Source organism: Schistocerca americana, chromosome 3 (genome assembly GCF_021461395.2).
Source record: "Schistocerca americana isolate TAMUIC-IGC-003095 chromosome 3, iqSchAmer2.1, whole genome shotgun sequence".
Lineage (NCBI taxonomy): Eukaryota > Metazoa > Arthropoda > Insecta > Orthoptera > Acrididae > Schistocerca > Schistocerca americana.
Genome location: NC_060121.1, coordinates 175483158 through 175501663, shown reverse-complemented (window position 1 = coordinate 175501663; position 18506 = coordinate 175483158). Strand labels below are relative to the sequence as shown.

The 18506-nt window shown below is 37.4% G+C and overlaps 1 protein-coding gene across 1 annotated transcript in view; it reads left to right on the top strand.

Annotated features, from left to right (window-relative positions):
* LOC124606335 (arylsulfatase B-like) overlaps nucleotides 1-18506 on the top strand; it is a 335977-nt gene that overhangs the window by 298651 nt on the left and 18820 nt on the right. The window contains exons 9-10 of the mRNA XM_047138318.1: nucleotides 15263-15405; nucleotides 18015-18306. Of these exons, the coding sequence (XP_046994274.1) occupies nucleotides 15263-15405; nucleotides 18015-18306 (435 nt within the window). The remainder of the gene's footprint in view (nucleotides 1-15262; nucleotides 15406-18014; nucleotides 18307-18506) is intronic.

Sequence of the window (18506 nt, the reverse complement as noted above, 5' to 3'; positions counted from 1 at the left end):
ACTCTACACAACAGGAAAAGTCGCATTGGACAACGCCGCTACGAAGGATGAACACGATCCAAGAACATATCTGTGTCTCAAAAACTATTCACCAAAATATTATGATGTACACATATTTCAAACTGAAGCCCATCATGTTATGCTAAAATTCAACAGAGGGTTCCATTTTAAAAAACCAAAGATGGCCTCATATCTCTGTAATGAAATATAGCACAAACATGAAATGTGATATATTAAAGTAGCCCCTGTCCCTACAATTCACTGTCCAAACAGCATCTTTGTATCTATTATGGTTGGGGAGAGACCAGGGGTGTTTTGACTTAGCTGCCTCACCCTGTATAATAATTTAACAGTCACAATCACAATTGGCATCTACAGCTACATATATACTCCGCAAGCCACTGTATGGTGCATGGTGGAGGGTACCCTGTATCACTATCAATCTTTTTTTTTTCCTGTTGCACTCACAAATAGAGCAAGGGAAAAATGACTGTCTCTATGTCTTCATACTTATCCTAATCTCTTTGTTCTTCATGGTCATTGCATGAATTTAGTGTTGTTATATAAGAATTTTTGTAAAAGTAAAATTAAAATTTTATGAATTTATACATGTCACTCATGCTGAAAATTGCAGAATGAGATAAACAATATTTTTAAGTTGCTATCATGTTTGTTATGTGAATGAAACACCAAAAACTACATAAAATTAAGTTTATTAGTAAAGAAAATATTAGGAATATATGGTGAGTCAAAGGATGGTAACTTACTTTAAATATTCTTGTATTAAATGCTTCTCATAGAACAAATAACTGTGACAAAGCAAAACTGTGGAGCGTTGAGTCTAGAAATAAATGTACTTTGAAGTTTCTAGATTTTTTGTAATCAATTAATTTCATAATTAAATTGCCTTTATGGTACAAAATTATCTAAATGTAACATATCAAGCTAATTACAGTCAATTCAGTAACAGTTACAAACACAAACAACGATTTGGTGTTCACAGTAAATTAGTATAATATGCAACATTAGTATTGATCATTGCAGTGAGAAGTATTCCACTATTAAGTATTCCAGAATCAGTAGATATAGAATGTGTGGTGTCACCGCCAGACACCACACTTGCTAGGTGGTAGCTTTTAAATCGGCCGCGGTCCGGTAGTATACGTCGGACCCGCTTGTCGCCACTGTCAGTGATCGCAGACCGAGCGCCACCACACGGCAGGTCTAGAGAGACGTACTAGCACTCGCCCCAGTTGTACAGCTGACTTTGCTGGTGACGCCACACTGACAAATACGCTCTCATTTGCCGAGACGATAGTTAGCATAGCCTTCAGCTAAGTCAATTGCTACGACCTAGCAAGGCGCCATCACCAAGTTATATTGAGATGATAATACTGTATCAACAAGACCAATGTTCACCAATTGTGGATTAAAGTTAAGTATTCCAGCAGCTATGTACTTTTATTTATAGCATTCATTACGTATCCTGTTTCAGACCTCACGCCAGCCTGTGTGAGTTTAAGCACGTGCCTTTCGGCTTCCTCTCATTGTGTCTTGTCTAGACACAACAGAATGCATGGTCCCATTGTGCCATGTTACAACTTCCAGTTATGAAAAAAGAAACTGAGGAAGTCATAGAAAATTTAGAACAAATATAGCAATAGAATCTAAAGAAATTCCAATGAAACTCGTTAATCATCCATCAAAGATTATTTGAAAAATGTGAAAAATTCATTGGGGAGACACAGATTGGGTTTAGAGAAGGTTTAGGTACAAGGAAAGTATCAGTCACACTACAAGTTCTAGCCCAAAACTGCTATCATAAGGATAAAAATGTAGGCCTTTTTTATTGATTTGAAAACTTGACAAAGAGGTTATCAGAGCCTTACACAAAATTTTTAACAAAATTTATGATACAGCTCATTACCCTGCCTAGAGGCTATTATTAGTTCCCTCATCAAAAATGAAGAATGCAAGAAAATGTAAAGATCATAGACTCATTAGTCTTGTGAGCCATTCTTTGAAAATATTTCTGAAAAATCATCCATCAAAAGTTATTTGAAAAATGTAAGAAATTCATTGAGGAGACATAGATTGGGTTTAGAGAAGGTTTAGGTACAAGGAAAGTAATAGTCGCACTACAAGTTCTAGCCCAAAACTGCTATGATCAGGACGAAAATGTGTGCCTTTTTTATTGATTTGAATAAGCCTTTGATGGAGGCAACACCATAAAGTTATGAAAATTCTTAAACGAATAGATATAGATCAGAAAGACATCCACTGTATAGAGAACTTGTATCAGCATCAGACAGAGCAGGTTAAGTTTGATAATGAGTTCATGAACTTAGGTAATACCTGTGAAGAGGTTCAACAAAGATGCATTCTGTCACCCTATTATTCAGTTTGTACTCAGAGAGTATTTTTCAGGAAGTCCCTAGTGACACAGAAAAAGGTATAAAGGTTAATGGAGTTTTTCTCCAACAACATTTGCTATGCTGATGATACACCAATGACTGCTGGTAATTTAGATGAACTTCAACAACTCACCAACATAGTAGGAGGTTACAGCAGTATTGTAAGTCTCAATATTAATACCAAAAAACACATTTTATTATTGTCATGCAACAGCCTGACTTCTATACAAATGCAAATCTACAATCCAATGCTCCTTAATACAAAGAATAGTTAGGTTTAAGTCTGTTGGAACATGGCTCTGTAAAAGATTGGAGACCAGACATGGAGATGAAATATCACATGGAGAACACTTGTAATGCCTTCATAAAATTAAGAAAATTCTCACAAGTATAGACCTAGATCTAAATCAAAGAGTTCAATTTATAAGATGCTATATTTGGTCTGTACTTCTATATGGTTCTGAAGCATAGACACTGAATGTGACAACAGTAAGCAATATCAAGCCCTTTGAATTGTGGATTTACTACAGAATGCTTAAAATAACATGAACAGCAAGAATATCTAACAATGAAGTATTGTGAAGAACATACAAACAGCAAAAAATGTAAACAATGTTTAGAAGAAAAAAAACTGCATACCTAGGACATATCTTGCAGGACATCAAATACATGTTTCTGAAGTTGATAACAGAAGGGAAGAATGAGGCTAAAGAAAACAATTCTTAATTAGATAACATAAAGCATTGAGCAGAATTACAAAGTGCAGATCAACTACTTCATACTGTGGTTCATATAATAAAGATGCATCATGTAGTCGTCAACATCCATTAATGTATTGGCAGAAGAAGAAGAAGATTGATATTTGTAAAACTCTAGTCTATGGCATCCTATCTTACCTGCAGTTGGGCTAAGCCAAACAGTTTGAAAACAACCACAAACACAGAAGAGCAAGACAGGTCATCCACAGACAGTCATGATGAAGTTTGCATTACTGAGATTTTTCAGAGTGTCCAGGCTAGTACAGAACCTTGTTCCACTGCAGCAGTGCACATTTTTTATGAACAGCCAAAACTCGGACACCTGTTGAGGAATTTCATAGTGAAACACAATGGACATGGAAGTAAGCCAATCTCACAATCTCCATTAGGTCCTATGTGATATTTTTCTCTTTCTGACTGTTCTAGCATGTAAAATGTTCTTAAACAACTCATCATGAAAGCATATTGTGGACTTTTCATTAAGTTATCTGAGAGAATCCATCAGTATGTAAAACTTTAGGGAGAGTGCTTTGAAAATGTGTAAAGGAAAACTTCTATGAAAGTAGAAATTTGCATAGCATCCTTAAGACTTTCAGAATGACCATATCAAACACTTTTTTCTATAAAATATTAAATCTATATATTCACTCCTCAAGCCAGTGGAGTGAATTATTCATCACTATTAGACACTCACTGTCTAATTCCATTTGTGTATGGAACAAGAGGAAAATGCCTTTCTGTATACCTCAATATGTGGCATTATCTGTTATTATTGTCACTAGGCAAGATATACATTGACAGACCACAATTTATAGTGTAATCTCTCTTCAGTACCAGTTCTTAAAATTTACCTAACAGGTTTCATGACAACACTGCATCTTTTGTCAAGTGACTCCCATTATAGATGAGTAAACATCTCTGTTACATCACCACTGTGGCAACATTTACCTGTTATGGTCCTAGCAGCCTATCAGTGAATTATTTTGGCATCTCTTGTCATGTAAAGATGTAAGAACTTCAAACATGGGAGCTGTTATCTATAATACACTCCTGGAAATTGAAATAAGAACACCGTGAATTCATTGTCCCAGGAAGGGGAAACTTTATTGACACATTCCTGGGGTCAGATACATCACATGATCACACTGACAGAACCACAGGCACATAGACACAGGCAACAGAGCATGCACAATGTCGGCACTAGTACAGTGTATATCCACCTTTCGCAGCAATGCAGGCTGCTATTCTCCCATGGAGACGATCGTAGAGATGCTGGATGTAGTCCTGTGGAACGGCTTGCCATGCCATTTCCACCTGGCGCCTCAGTTGGACCAGCGTTCGTGCAGGACGTGCAGACCGCGTGAGACGACGCTTCATCCACTCCCAAACATGCTCAATGGGGGACAGATCCGGAGATCTTGCTGGCCAGGGTAGTTGACTTACACCTTCTAGAGCACGTTGGGTGGCACGGGATACATGCGGACGTGCATTGTCCTGTTGGAACAGCAAGTTCCCTTGCCGGTCTAGGAATGATAGAACGATGGGTTCGATGACGGTTTGGATGTACCGTGCACTATTCAGTGTCCCCTCGACGATCACCAGTGGTGTACGGCCAGTGTAGGAGATCGCTCCCCACACCATGATGCCGGGTGTTGGCCCTGTGTGCCTCGGTCGTATGCAGTCCTGATTGTGGCGCTCACCTGCACGGCGCCAAACACGCATACGACCATCATTGGCACCAAGGCAGAAGCGACTCTCATCGCTGAAGACTACACGTCTCCATTCGTCCCTCCATTCACGCCTGTCGCGACACCACTGGAGGCGGGCTGCACGATGTTGGGGCGTGAGCGGAAGACGGCCTAACGGTGTGCGGGACCGTAGCCCAGCTTCATGGAGACGGTTGCGAATGGTCCTCGCCAATACCCCAGGAGCAACAGTGGCCCTAATTTGCTGGGAAGTGGCGGTGCGGTCCCCTACGGCACTGCGTAGGATCCTACGGTCTTGGCGTGCATCCGTGCATCGCTGCGGTCCGGTCCCAGGTCGACGGGCACGTGCACCTTCCGCCGACCACTGGCGACAACATCGATGTACTGTGGAGACCTCACGCCCCACGTGTTGAGCAATTCGGCGGTACGTCCACCCGGCCTCCCGCATGCCCACTATACGCCCTCGCTCAAAGTCCGTCAACTGCACATACGGTTCACGTCCACGCTGTCGCGGCATGCTACCAGTGTTAAAGACTGCGATGGAGCTCCGTATGCCACGGCAAACTGGCTGACACTGACGGCGGCGGTGCACAAATGCTGCGCAGCTAGCGCCATTCGACGGCCAACACCGCGGTTCCTGGTGTGTCCGCTGTGCCGTGCGTGTGATCATTGCTTGTACAGCCCTCTCGCAGTGTCCGGTGCAAGTATGGTGGGTCTGACACACCGGTGTCAATGTGTTCTTTTTTCCATTTCCAGGAGTGTAGATGACACAGACAGAATGAGATCTACATTTTCCATCTGCCCCTTTTGCACCTGTATCACAATAGTGAAACACTTTGTTTTCTCATTACGTATTTCCACATTTTGATGTCAAGTCACATACTTCCACATACAACAGCAATCAGACTCTTGTTCAGAAAAGATAAATCCTAAATACTAAATATTGTAATTAGTCTGAAACTAGTAATTGAATTTTGAAGAGTGAAAGCCCGTTGAATTTGCCTGTTTTAGAACTATGACACTATCAACAGAAATTACTATAGTTCCAATTGAAAAACCAAAACTGATACCAGACTTTCTGTAATTAACATACACTGCCTGACAAAAAAAGTCAAACACCAAGAAGACATCTGACTAAGATGGTTAGCTCTCAATGTAACTTTGTACACACACACATATGCCATCAATAAGTTTGTAAACGATTAGAAGACTTGATATTAATACTTGTTAAACAGATCATGAATATGACACTTCGTGATGATGTGGAACATGTCAGTTTAACATAAGTTTCCTTTACATATATACTGTTACTACTTCATATCTAAAAATCTTCTACTGAATAGATGAAGTTGTCATTCAAAAATTCTTTTAATTTGTTTTTAACTAGTGGTTGACTATCTGTCAGACTTTGAATGCTATTTGGCAAATGATCAAAGACTTTTGTGGCAGCATAACAGTGAAGAACATACTTTCTTCTAGTGTTGTACCTTTGCACTTTGCTATTATTTTTGAATTGGGAAGGCCTATTAATAACCAATTTCATATCTGAATATACGTATTGTAAAGTTACTGTGAATATCCTGAGTTCCTTAAATAAATGTCTGGCAGGTGATCTTGGGTGGGCTCTACTCTTATTCTGATGACATGTTTTGTGCAATGAATACTTTTTCTCTTAATGGTGAATTACCCCAAAATATGATGGCATATGAAAGCAGTGAATGAAAACAGGCATAGTAGACTAATCTACTGATATTTTTATGACCAAAATTTGCAATAACCCTAATAACATAAGTAGCTGAACCTAACCATTTCAGCCAGATCATCAGTGTGTTTCTTCCAATTCACCTTCTTCTCAGTGCACACACACAGAAATTTTTAATATTCTGCCTTAGCAACAGATATCTGTTAAAAACCTATATTTATCAATGGTGTTAAGCTATTTACTATACAGAATAGCATATACTGTATTCTCTCAAAATTTAATTAGAGCCAATTTGCAGAGTATCACTGGATAATTTTCTGAAAAAAAAAAATAAATTACAATCTCCTCAGCTAATTTTTGTTTATTAGATATGATTACTACACTTGCATCATCAGCAAAAAGTACTATCTTTGCATCTTCAAAAATATAGAGGGGCAAGTCATTGATATACAGCATGATTGTAATTAAATTTAAACTTCCAACACACTGTAGAAATAACACCACTTGTCAGAATGATGTCAAATTGCAATGGAATATCATCAGAGAAGGCAGAAAACGTATGGCAGAAGAAAAAAAATAGTGTCAAAGTTGATCAATAAATGGTGCTGTATGTGTCAGAATACATAAATGAAAACATCTGTCATGCACATGACCCATTGAAGTTGGAATACCCATACTGGGTACACAGCTTTTCACATCTGCGATGTTCACCATGACTGTCTCAATGCAGGATTGCCCTCTGCTTGTACAGCAGTATTGCAGGAATGATGACTGTGCACATATTGCTCTGCAGAAGTACCAACACTGAAGGGTTTGTAAACAGGCGTTGGTCCAATGACTGCCATTGGTCTGGAGAAAATGATTCAGAAATTTGAAAAGGCAGGCAACCTGGTAGAGGGAGAAAATGAATTAATTTGACCTCAGTGGAAGCAATGGCCACAGCAATGCAGGAGGAGACAAGTGGTGGTGTGCAAACATGTAGTGCATGGAGGATTGCCTGAACATTGGACATACCCATGAGCAAGGTGCATAAAATCCTATGAAACATCCTTCTTTGCTATCCATTCAAAATTACCCATGTGCACAAGTTGCTTCCTGTTGACCTGCCAGCAAGAGAGACCTTTACTTTAGAATTTCTTGCTCACACACTGCACACTGCACACTGCGCACTGCACACTGCGCACTGCAAATCCAGTTAAGCAGCTGCTGAAGTGCCATTTTGGAAATGCTAGAATTATCAGCCACCATTTCCCTATAGCCTTGCCATCCCGATCACCTGATCGTGTTACAATTCAGTGTTACAATTGCAAACTTAGCTGCACTAAAGATATGTATTGCACAACACATTCTGAACATGACACCAGAAACACTTCAGCCAGTTGTGGAACATGCTGTTTCTCAATTTCAACTTGTCGCAAAAAATGGTGGACAGCATATTGAACATGTTTTGCGCCAGTTACATGGAAATTAATACTCTAATTTGATTGATTTTGACTGATGCTTTTTATGAAATTTTTGGACTCAGGACAATTAAAAACCAATATGATTGATACTTTTTATGGGGCTTTTGGCCTCAGGACAAAAAAACCGAATTTTGCCATTCATAGTGATATGACCTTGCAGTGGTGGATGGGCTTACGTAACTTACAGCATCACACCTGTATGCTCATGCACACTGAGTAGTACAGCTTGTTTAATGTCAAATGTACACCTTAGGCATTGTTGAATGATTCATTTGTCATTTGTAGTTGACCACTATTAAATTATGATGCTTACAGTGCCAACTATTGCTACATTTTGTAACTGTTTATTTTCCTTCCACCATACATTTTGTGCACCTCTGATATTATTCTGTCACAATTTGATGTCCTTCTGACCAGTGGTGTTATCTCTACAGTAGTTTGAAAGTTAAACTTTAATTGAGAACAATAAGGGCCCAAGACTGAACCTGGTGGACACCATTCTTGATACCTCCCCAGTTAAAGGGCTCTGCTGACTTTTGCAGACTGTTAATTTCACCCTTCTGCATTCTTCCAGATATATATAAATTAAACTATTTGTGCACTGTCCCACTCACACCACAAGACTTAAGCTTATGTAGAATTATTTCATGATTCACACAGTCAAAAGCCTTTGAGAGATCACCAAATATCCTAAAGGGTGACATTCAGTTATTCAGAGCATGTAATATTTGATCAGTGAAAGCATATATAACATTTTCTGTTGAAAAGCCTTTCTGAAACCAAACTGACATTTTGTTAGTAGTTCATTTTTACAAATGTGAAGCTACTCTTGAATATATTACTTTTTCAAGAATTTTGGATGAAACTGTCAGAGGTGAGATTGGATGGTAGTTGTTAGCAACAGACCTATCTCCTTTTTTATGCAATGGTTTAACACTAGTATATTTCAGTCAGTCTGGAAAAAATGTCCTGTTGCAGTGAGCTGCTATATGTAGCAGCTCTGAAAATCTGACTTATCTGTTGGGTAAAGCTTTTAGTACTCTGCTGGAAACGCCGTCAGTTCCATGTGAGTAGTTACTTTTGAGTGAATTTATTATTTTCCTAATTTCAGTAGAAGAGGTGGGTTGAATTTAAATTCTATCAAACTGTATAGGTATTGCCTCTGCCATATACAGTCTTGCATTTTATAATGAATAGCTGGATCCTGTGACACTTACAAAATGCGTACTAAAAATATTTTCTACTTCTGACTTTTTGTTAATAAACTTTTCATTAAGTTTGACAGAAATGCTGTCTTGATGTGCTCTAAGTTGCCCTGTTTCCCTTTTAACAATATTCCAAATTGTTTTAATTTTATGATCAGAGATGCTAATCTCATACATAATTCATGTACTTCTGGACTTTTTAATAACTTTTCTTAATACAGTGCAGGAGTTTTTATAATGTTTGACTGTTTCTGGATCATTACTTCTTCTAGCTATAAGACACAGTTCCATTTTCTGTTTACATGATCTTTTTATCTCTTTAATACTCCATGGCTTCTTAGATGGTTTCTCACAATTACATCTGACTGTTTTCTTAGGGAAACAGTTTTCAAATATACTCACAAAGCTATAATGAAACAGATTAAAATTTAAATTAGCAACATGTCCCTTGTACACCTCATGCCAGTCTAACTGTTGCAAGGTTTCACTAAAATTTGGAATTTTTAGATAATTAATTGAAAGCACAATTTTTGGAATCCTGTTTGGTATTACTGTACGGAGCTATGTCATGTACTGTAACTGGCTGTGCGTCATGATCAGACAAAAAAAGTTTATATTTGATTAAATTTATCTTGGTCTATAAAAATATTATCTATTAATGTGCTGCTTTGCTGTACTACCCGAGTATGAAAATCAATGACTGATGTCACATTGAAAGAACAAAGTAATACTTCAAGGTCAACCTTTCTACCAGACTCTTTCAGAAAATCTACATTAAAATGTGCTCTACACAAAAATTTTTATTTTCTAAAATTTTCTCACTATGATAAATTTTAACATATATGGGCACTCTTTCTCTTTATTTATTTATTTATTTTTTATTTATTTATTTCGTATTCCATTAATCCGTATTGTGATAAATCACAAGGATGTGGAATGAGTCATGATTACATACAACAGATATAATACACATATATAAAATGACAAAAATGTACCATAAGATTATGAATAAGTTTGTAGGTTAAAATCAAATCAAAGGTATAGCTCAAGTAATATAAAACAATACCTAAAAAGGAAATATAGTACATTTTCCAAATTAAACAGTTAATGTGATCTATAGCAAACAAATTTTTATCAGTATAAAAAGTCATTGCTTTATTTGTAGATACTCATCAAGAGAATAGAAGGAATTTACCATTAGGTATTCTCTCAATTTACATTTAAAAGTAGGTAAGACATTAATGTGATCTTTAATACCTGATGGAAGGGAGTTGAAAATTTTTGTGGCTGAATAATGAACACCTTTCTGAACAAGACTTAAATGTTTCAGATCCCTGTGTAGATCATTTTTAGACCTAGTATTATGATCATGACATTCACTATTAGTTTTAAAAAGAGATAGGTTGTTAGAAACAAAAATCATCAAAGAGAATATGAATTGAGAGGTAAGTGTTAATATTTGTAACTTATGAAACAGACTTCTGCAAGAATATCTTGGATGAACACCACTCATGATTCTAACAGCTCTCTTCTGTGCAGTAAATATTTTTTTGGCTAAAGGCTTGTTGCCCCAAAATATTATGCCATACGACATGATAGAATGAAAATAACCAAAGTAGGCAGCTTTAGTAGCGTCCTCATCACCAATGGGGGTGATTACACGCAGAGCATAAGTTGCCACACTGAGCCTTCTATGTAGGTCTAAGATATGCTCAGACCAGTTCAGCTTGCCATCAATTAGAATGCCCAAGAACTTAGATGATTCACAGTGTAGTATATTTTGGTTACCACAGTTTAAGTGGCATACTTCATTTTCTTGTTGAGATGTGTGAAATTGCATATACTGAGTTTTCTGAATGTTTAGAGTTAGTCCGTTGCACTTAAACCAGTGTAGGATGTCAACGAGTACAGCATTACATTTATTTTCTAGGTCACTGTTAGTTCGACTTTCAAGCAGAATAGTGGTGTCATCGGCAAAAAGAGTAAATTTACACTCGGTGTCTGTGCAAAGTGGGAGATCATTGATGAAGATAAGGAAAAGCAAAGGTCCTAGGATGGACCCCTGAGGCACACCACACTTTAATGTGCCCCAATCAGAAGAAATGGGACTATCATTGGCACCATTAATTATCACCTTCTGTTTTCTGTTTTGCAGATATGATTCTATCCATCTACCAATGCTACCTCGCAAGCCATAAAAATTAGCCTTATGTAAGAGAATGTTGTGGTCCACACAGTCAAAGGCCTTAGACAAGTCACAAAAAATTCCAATAGGTGACATTTTATTATTTATTGACTCTAAAATTTCATTTGTGAGAGAAAAAATAGCCTGCTCAGTTGATCTACCTTTTTGGAAGCCAAACTGGTTTCTGTTGAGTATGTTGTGGCTGTTAAGATGTTCTACAATTCTTGTATACATTAGTTTCTCTAATACTTTTGAGAAACTACTTAGTAGTGATATTGGACGGTAGTTAGATAAATTAGTTTTGTCACCCTTCTTGAAAAGTGGTTTCACAACGGCAAGCTTTAATCTCTCTGGGACAACACCTTGCTGGATAGACTCATTAAAAATGTGACACAGGACTTGACATATGTGGTCACTACAATGCTTCAGTATTTTTGGTGAAATGTTGTCAATACCAGTGGAATTTTTATTTTTTAAGGCCTTGATGGTATTTTTAACTTCAGTAATAGTAACTGGGGCAATACAAATTGGGTCATACGTGTTAGGGTTAGCTCTGTGTAATAAATGCGTAGCAGCATTTAAGGAACCGTTACAACCTACTTGTTCTGCTGCAGTTATGAAGTGATTGTTGAATATGTTGGAAACTGTTACAGGATTATGAATAACCTCATCCTTATAGCTTATCTCTGTGGTATTAACATTCTTGTTACTCTTGCCACACTCTCTCTTTATAACATTCCAAACTGCTTTTATTTTGTTCTCAGATTTATCAATTTCAGACTTAATATACAGGCTCTTGGATTTGTTTATCACCCTTTTTAAAATTTTACAATATAACTTAAAATGAGACCTTTCAAGGGGATCATTTGATACTCTTAGTGAGGCATGTAACTCCCTCTTAGTCCTGCAAGAAATTTTTATACCTCCAGTAATCCATGGTTTACTGGAAGAAACCTCATTGTTCTTTCTGACAGTTTTTTTTGGGAAAGCCATTTCAAATACAGATATAAATTCATTTAAAAAAAAGGTTAAATTTATCATTAACATCTGATGTGCTGTACACTGGCTCCCAATCTATCTGTGACAAATAGTCGTTAAAGGCAGACACAGTTTCAGTGTTTATACATCTATAGGACCTATAGGTGTGGGAGATTTTATTGCACAAACTGATGTTATTTACTTTCAGAAGTTGTCCATCATGGTCAGACAGGCCATAAATTACTTTGCTCACACTAGCACTGTTGACTCTATTCTTGTCAATGAAAATATTATCTAGAAGGCTCTTGCAATTTTCTGTAACTCTAGTGGGCCAGGTAACCATCGCAGCCAAGTTGTAAGAATTCATTAAGTGGTCCAGGTCAGTTTTGAGGTTGTTATCAGTTAAGAAGTTGACATTAAAGTCACCTACAATTATTAAATTTCTAGTTTTAGAGAACAATTTGGTCAAAAGAGATTCTAACTTATTCATAAAGATGCAAAACTTCCCTGCTGGAGCTCTGTAAATTGCAAGCACAGTAAGTAACATGTCCTTTGCAGAAATTTCAGTCCCGCAAACTTCAAAATGTTGATCTACACAATACTTACTTAGATCTAAAGATTTATAAATGATTTTACTGTCTATATAAATTACAGCACCACCTTTCTCCTTACTTGTTCTGCAGTAATGAGTAGCTAGATCATACCCATCAAGCTGCAGCCCATCAATTCCAACTGTTACATGATGCTCAGTAAGGCATAAAACATGAGGACGGTCAACAGTGTCCATGTCCCCTAAATTTACAGATAAAAACTCTAATTTACTTTTGAGACTTCTGATATTTTGATGAAGAATAATAAGATTCTTATAGCTACCTCTACTGTCCTTCTGCTGGTCTGCTTGTCCATTAACACCGTTAGTCCCCGTTGCACTCAAAACTGTGTTGGATACATTAAGACCTATGTCGCAGCTGGAGATTTGTTCACTAGATGTCGTTGGCGAGGTCTGGTGGGTGCTGGCCATAAAAAATCACTGTTTCTTTTTGGAATTCTTCTTTCTCTTGTAGAAAATCGGGGATTACCTTTTATCCTTGGAGATACTGCATCGGAATTATTTTCCAGTCCTTGAGGTTCTTTGGGTGGAACTTCATCATATGGTATTAATATGTCATTGGCAGTGACAGGGTGAGACACAGCTATACATCTGTTTCTTGTATTCACATTGGTTCCCTGTCTATCTTGGCGTGAATTGGTTTCTACAGTACCGGTACAAAATCTGACCTTTCTTGCAGAGCTGGTTGTAAGTGTTTTTACTACATCACACCGTTTCCATGGGTTTGATACTGATGAAGCAATGTTCCTGCACAGTCTGAGCTTTCCTGTTTTGTTCAGGTGTAGTCCATGATTAGTGTAATCAGGCCTTTGCAAGAATAAATTGACATCAATTACTTTCACATTAACAAAATTAGATGACAAATTCATTATATATTCATTAAATCTGTACACTGTTTCGTTGACTTCTGGCTTGTCATAACAGTAGGGAATGGTACATAGTGTCTCTGCTCTCATGTGCTGAAAGCATATATACTCCTACATTTACCTGTTCCATATCTGAGATTATACGATGTGCAGACAGGTATAGTACATCTATGCCACCCTCAATTTCTAAATCTTCTAAACAAATAAGATCATCTATTTTTTAATCCTCTGATATTATGATGCAATATACTAACATTATTTTTCACTGTGACATGTAAAACAGCCACAAGAGTGCATTAGTGTTGTTACTATTTAATGTTGCTACCAGGCCTGCTGGGAACATAAGGGGCATGAACAGCATTAGATGTTGGGTGACTACTTCTACATTTACACTCTGCAAAGCATTGTGGAGTGTATGGCAGAGGGTATGTATCATTGTACCAGTTTTAGGGTTTTTCCCACTCCATTCATATATTGTGTGTGAGAAGAATGATCGTTTAAATGCCTCCATATGTGCTGTAATGAATCTAATCTTGTCCTCATGAACCCTACAGGAGTGATACATAGGGGGTTGTAGGATATTCATAGAGTCATCATTTAAAGCCTGTTCATGAATCTTTGTAAGCAGGCTTTCTTGGGATAGTTTATGGCTGTCTTCAAGGATCTACCAGTTCAGTTTCTTCAAAATCTCTGTGACACTCTCCCTCAGATCAAACGAACTTGACCTTCTCTGTATATTTTCAATTTCCCCAATTAGTATTCTTTGGTGTGGGTCTTGCACACCTGACCAATATTTTAGGATGATCCATAGTAGGCTGTACAACCATACACTTTATTCATTCTGTGATTGGCCAATTTTGATAGTAAGTAATTTTTAGACAGTTATACATATGTGTTATACAATATCTGGCACACTATCAAAGAGTCATTTCATACATACATACAATCAAAAGTCATTTCATACATGAAATAATTCATCTATATTAAATCTAAGTACAGAAAATTAATTTACTTTTAAATCTCATCTATGTCCTTATGACTGCTCACTAATATCCACTGGAATTTGAATCCTTGCTTTTAGCGCATTGTTACTCTTGACTCCTTTCCTGTACTTTCTGTCTCTGCATCTTATTCATTCTTTCTGTTTCCTTCTACTTTCCACATTCTTCTGGTGAAGAAACTGCCTAAAGCTCTGAATGTTGGAGGTTCAACATTGCTTTTAATTAAGAAATCTCTCGGCCTTGCTCCAACTTCAGCAGCGTCTAACTTGATTCCTATTTAATTATTGTAAATGTTCCTGGTGGACAGTTTTCATACCATATAACAACACTAAAAGAGCAGCAAGTAATTAATATTGTGTCTCGCTTTGATTTAGGAATCTGGGAGACATTGATGGTATTAATGTCTGGGAATCTCTATCTGATGATACTCCATCCAACAGGACACAGGTGTTGCATAACATAGATGATATTTATGGAAATGCTGCACTGACAGATGGTGACTGGAAACTCGTGAAAGGTAAAAGCACATAGATAATGACTGAGTGACAAGTACTATCAGTGGTTGTAAATAAACATCTGTATTACTGTCTTCTCATTTGTTAATGTATACTTTGGCTTTTCCATTTCCTTGTAGATTCTTCATAACAATGAGATGTATATAATCCATTAAATAATATTAATAAATAGAATCTGTTAAAAAAGTTAATCAAAAATTGGCCAAATAATTTTTATGCAAATGAATAGTTGGACTAGAAATATGCAAATGAATAGTTGGACTAGAAATATTAAACTATATTTTAAATCTTTTAAAAACACACTCATTCCCATAAGCTACAAGACTGACGATGTCCATAAGGCCACATGAGGAACAGAAATGTTGTACATACAAAAATATGCATTAGCAATATTGTTACACTTGACATAGTGACACAGATGCAAAGTATATCAGATGCTCAGAGATAGGCTGCACTTGCTGTGAATAGTGTTACCCTGCCAGTGGCATACAGAATAACACATGGGATGTGATACATTTCTATGGCAGCACAAAATGCAAAGTCTCACCATCTTGAATATCAGGATGTTCAGCAAGGATCATGGTAATTCCTACTATTGACAGACAAGAGCCCTCTGGTTGATCACTGGCTTGTGGTGACAGTGTTAGAGCTACAATACTTTGGCTGAGAATGCCACATCAGATGTAAGTCCAGGGAGAGAGTGGACCACTTGAGATTTGTGATGTCCACATTTAGTAGTAGAATAGTTCACGTCATCAATAACACAATAAACAAGGAGTCAAATACACCTGAGAACAGAGAATGTAATGGATAAGTGAAGTCTGTACTTACTAAGCTCAATTCAAAACAAGTTAAAACACAGCAAGGTTGGTAGTACATGTTATAGATTATCTGGCACATAATGGTTAGCTTCATTACACAACATATAGTGTGTCTCATACAGAAGTTAACCTTGTTTCACAGAATAAAAGTTACAAAATTAATTTTAAAAAATGTATAGTTTTCAGTGCTGCATTAGTTGTTTCCCATTTCAGTAACTGGCTGTTAGTATACAATTGAGAAACATAAGTGCTGTACTGCTTTAAAAGTAATGCTGTTAGGCAAAAAGCTTAAGCTTTTGAAGTGCCAATGCCATTATAAACTGAATAATAACTTAAGTGGAGGTTACAACATCTGTTATCAAAATATTTTCTGTTGATAACCTTTATGAATAAATTGAAAATTCACAGAAAGTAATGCTACTGTTTATATTAGCCTGTTGTTCTGGCACATTATTTGTTTCACAGGTGAAATGCACCTCATTACTAAGGGATTCTGCACTAACACTATGAGTATAAAATTAAATTTCATGGCAATGACTCCCCTTCTCATCCCCATCTCCTTTGGGTAGTAGGATTATCTTACTTACACACGACTTATATACAAAAAATGAGTCATCTAAATACCAAATTTTGTTGGAATTTCTCCAGGCTTTTTGAGTTATGATTTTGTGTCACATCTTTTCATTCACACCCTCAACCACACTGGTGCTGTGGATATCTTAATGTCACAGTAATTTTTTTCCATGTTGCAAGTGATATGTGCACCAAGTTTGGTAAAAATCGCTTCATGTGTTAAGAGGTGGGTTGATATGGCACTATTTTTGTGCCCCACCCCACCTTCACACACAAACACACACACACACACACACACACACACACACACACACACACACACACACACACATACATGCGCACACACACACACACACTGTCCCTCTTCCACCTGCCTCCTCACAACCTCTTCCTTTTACACCTGTCCACTACCTTTCTCCACATTCCAACTGCCTCCTACATCTTCCCCTCCCCCTCCATCCATCTCCTCCCCATTTCCCCCTCTCTTTGTCCATCTCTTCCCCATCTCTCTGTCCATCACCTACATCCCCTCATTTGGTCCACCTCCCCCTCTCACCTCTCTCTGTCCATCTCCTCCTCCCCCATGTTTCTGTTATTTCTTCTTCTCTCCCTCTCTGTCCACCTCCTCTTCCTCCATCTCTCTGCCCTTCTCTTCCACCCCTTTCTCTCTATTCATCTCCTCCTCCCTCCCTCTCTGTCCACATCTTCCTCCCTCCTCCCTGTCTGCCCATCTCCCCCTCCCCTTCTTTCTGTCCAGCTCCTCCTCTCAGTGTCCAGCTCCTATGTCACTCCCACCCAAATGGGAGCCAGGTGGTTCTTATCCTCTCGGTGCTTACTTCCAGACAGTAAGTGTTACTTGTACCAAATTGAGTTGAATTCAATCCAGAGATTTAGGAGAAGATGTGGAGTATATGCTTATGCATACATACACACATTTTATATAAGTATACATGACATAGATTATTCTGCTGCTCCATAATTTTCAGTATTGTTTGATTGCTATGAAATTAGACTCATCATGTGCTAAATTATGTGAACTAAATCCGTAAGTAAGGTAGTTACAGAAATACTTTCTCCTCTTATATTAAAATGGTTCTCCTCTTCTGAAAGTTAATGGAAAATTCGATTTATAAACAAGAAGCGATAAGTAGAGTACATGTTTTTAAGTTTAAACTTTTAAAACACATCCTAAAAAGTATGTTGCTTCTGATTTCTAGGCACAACATATGATGGTGCATGGGATGGTTGGTATGGACCATCAGGAAGAGAAAATGCCCCAGCAGCCTATGATGTTGGTCAGGTGCTTGGCTCCAAAGCAGGCAGAGTGTTATATAGAGGAGGCTATTTGACTACTCGAACAGAAGTACTAACTGTTAGGACAAGTGCTCTAGTTACATGCAATCCTAGTGGTTCTACATCCAATGTAACCATTAACTGCAAACCTTTAGAAGCTCCTTGTCTTTTTAATATACAGTCAGATCCTTGTGAGAAACGAAATTTGGCTGACAGGTAAGAATAACACCTTTTATAATTTAAAGTGTAAATATATCATTTATATTTCCTGAAATTTATACCATTAGCTACATATATTTCCAGAAATTTATACCATTAGCTGCATATCCATCTTACACATTGACCAAGTCTTTTGCAGTAGTTATGTATCAATATTCATAACCCTGAAATCTGCTTTTATATCTTTTATTGCGAGT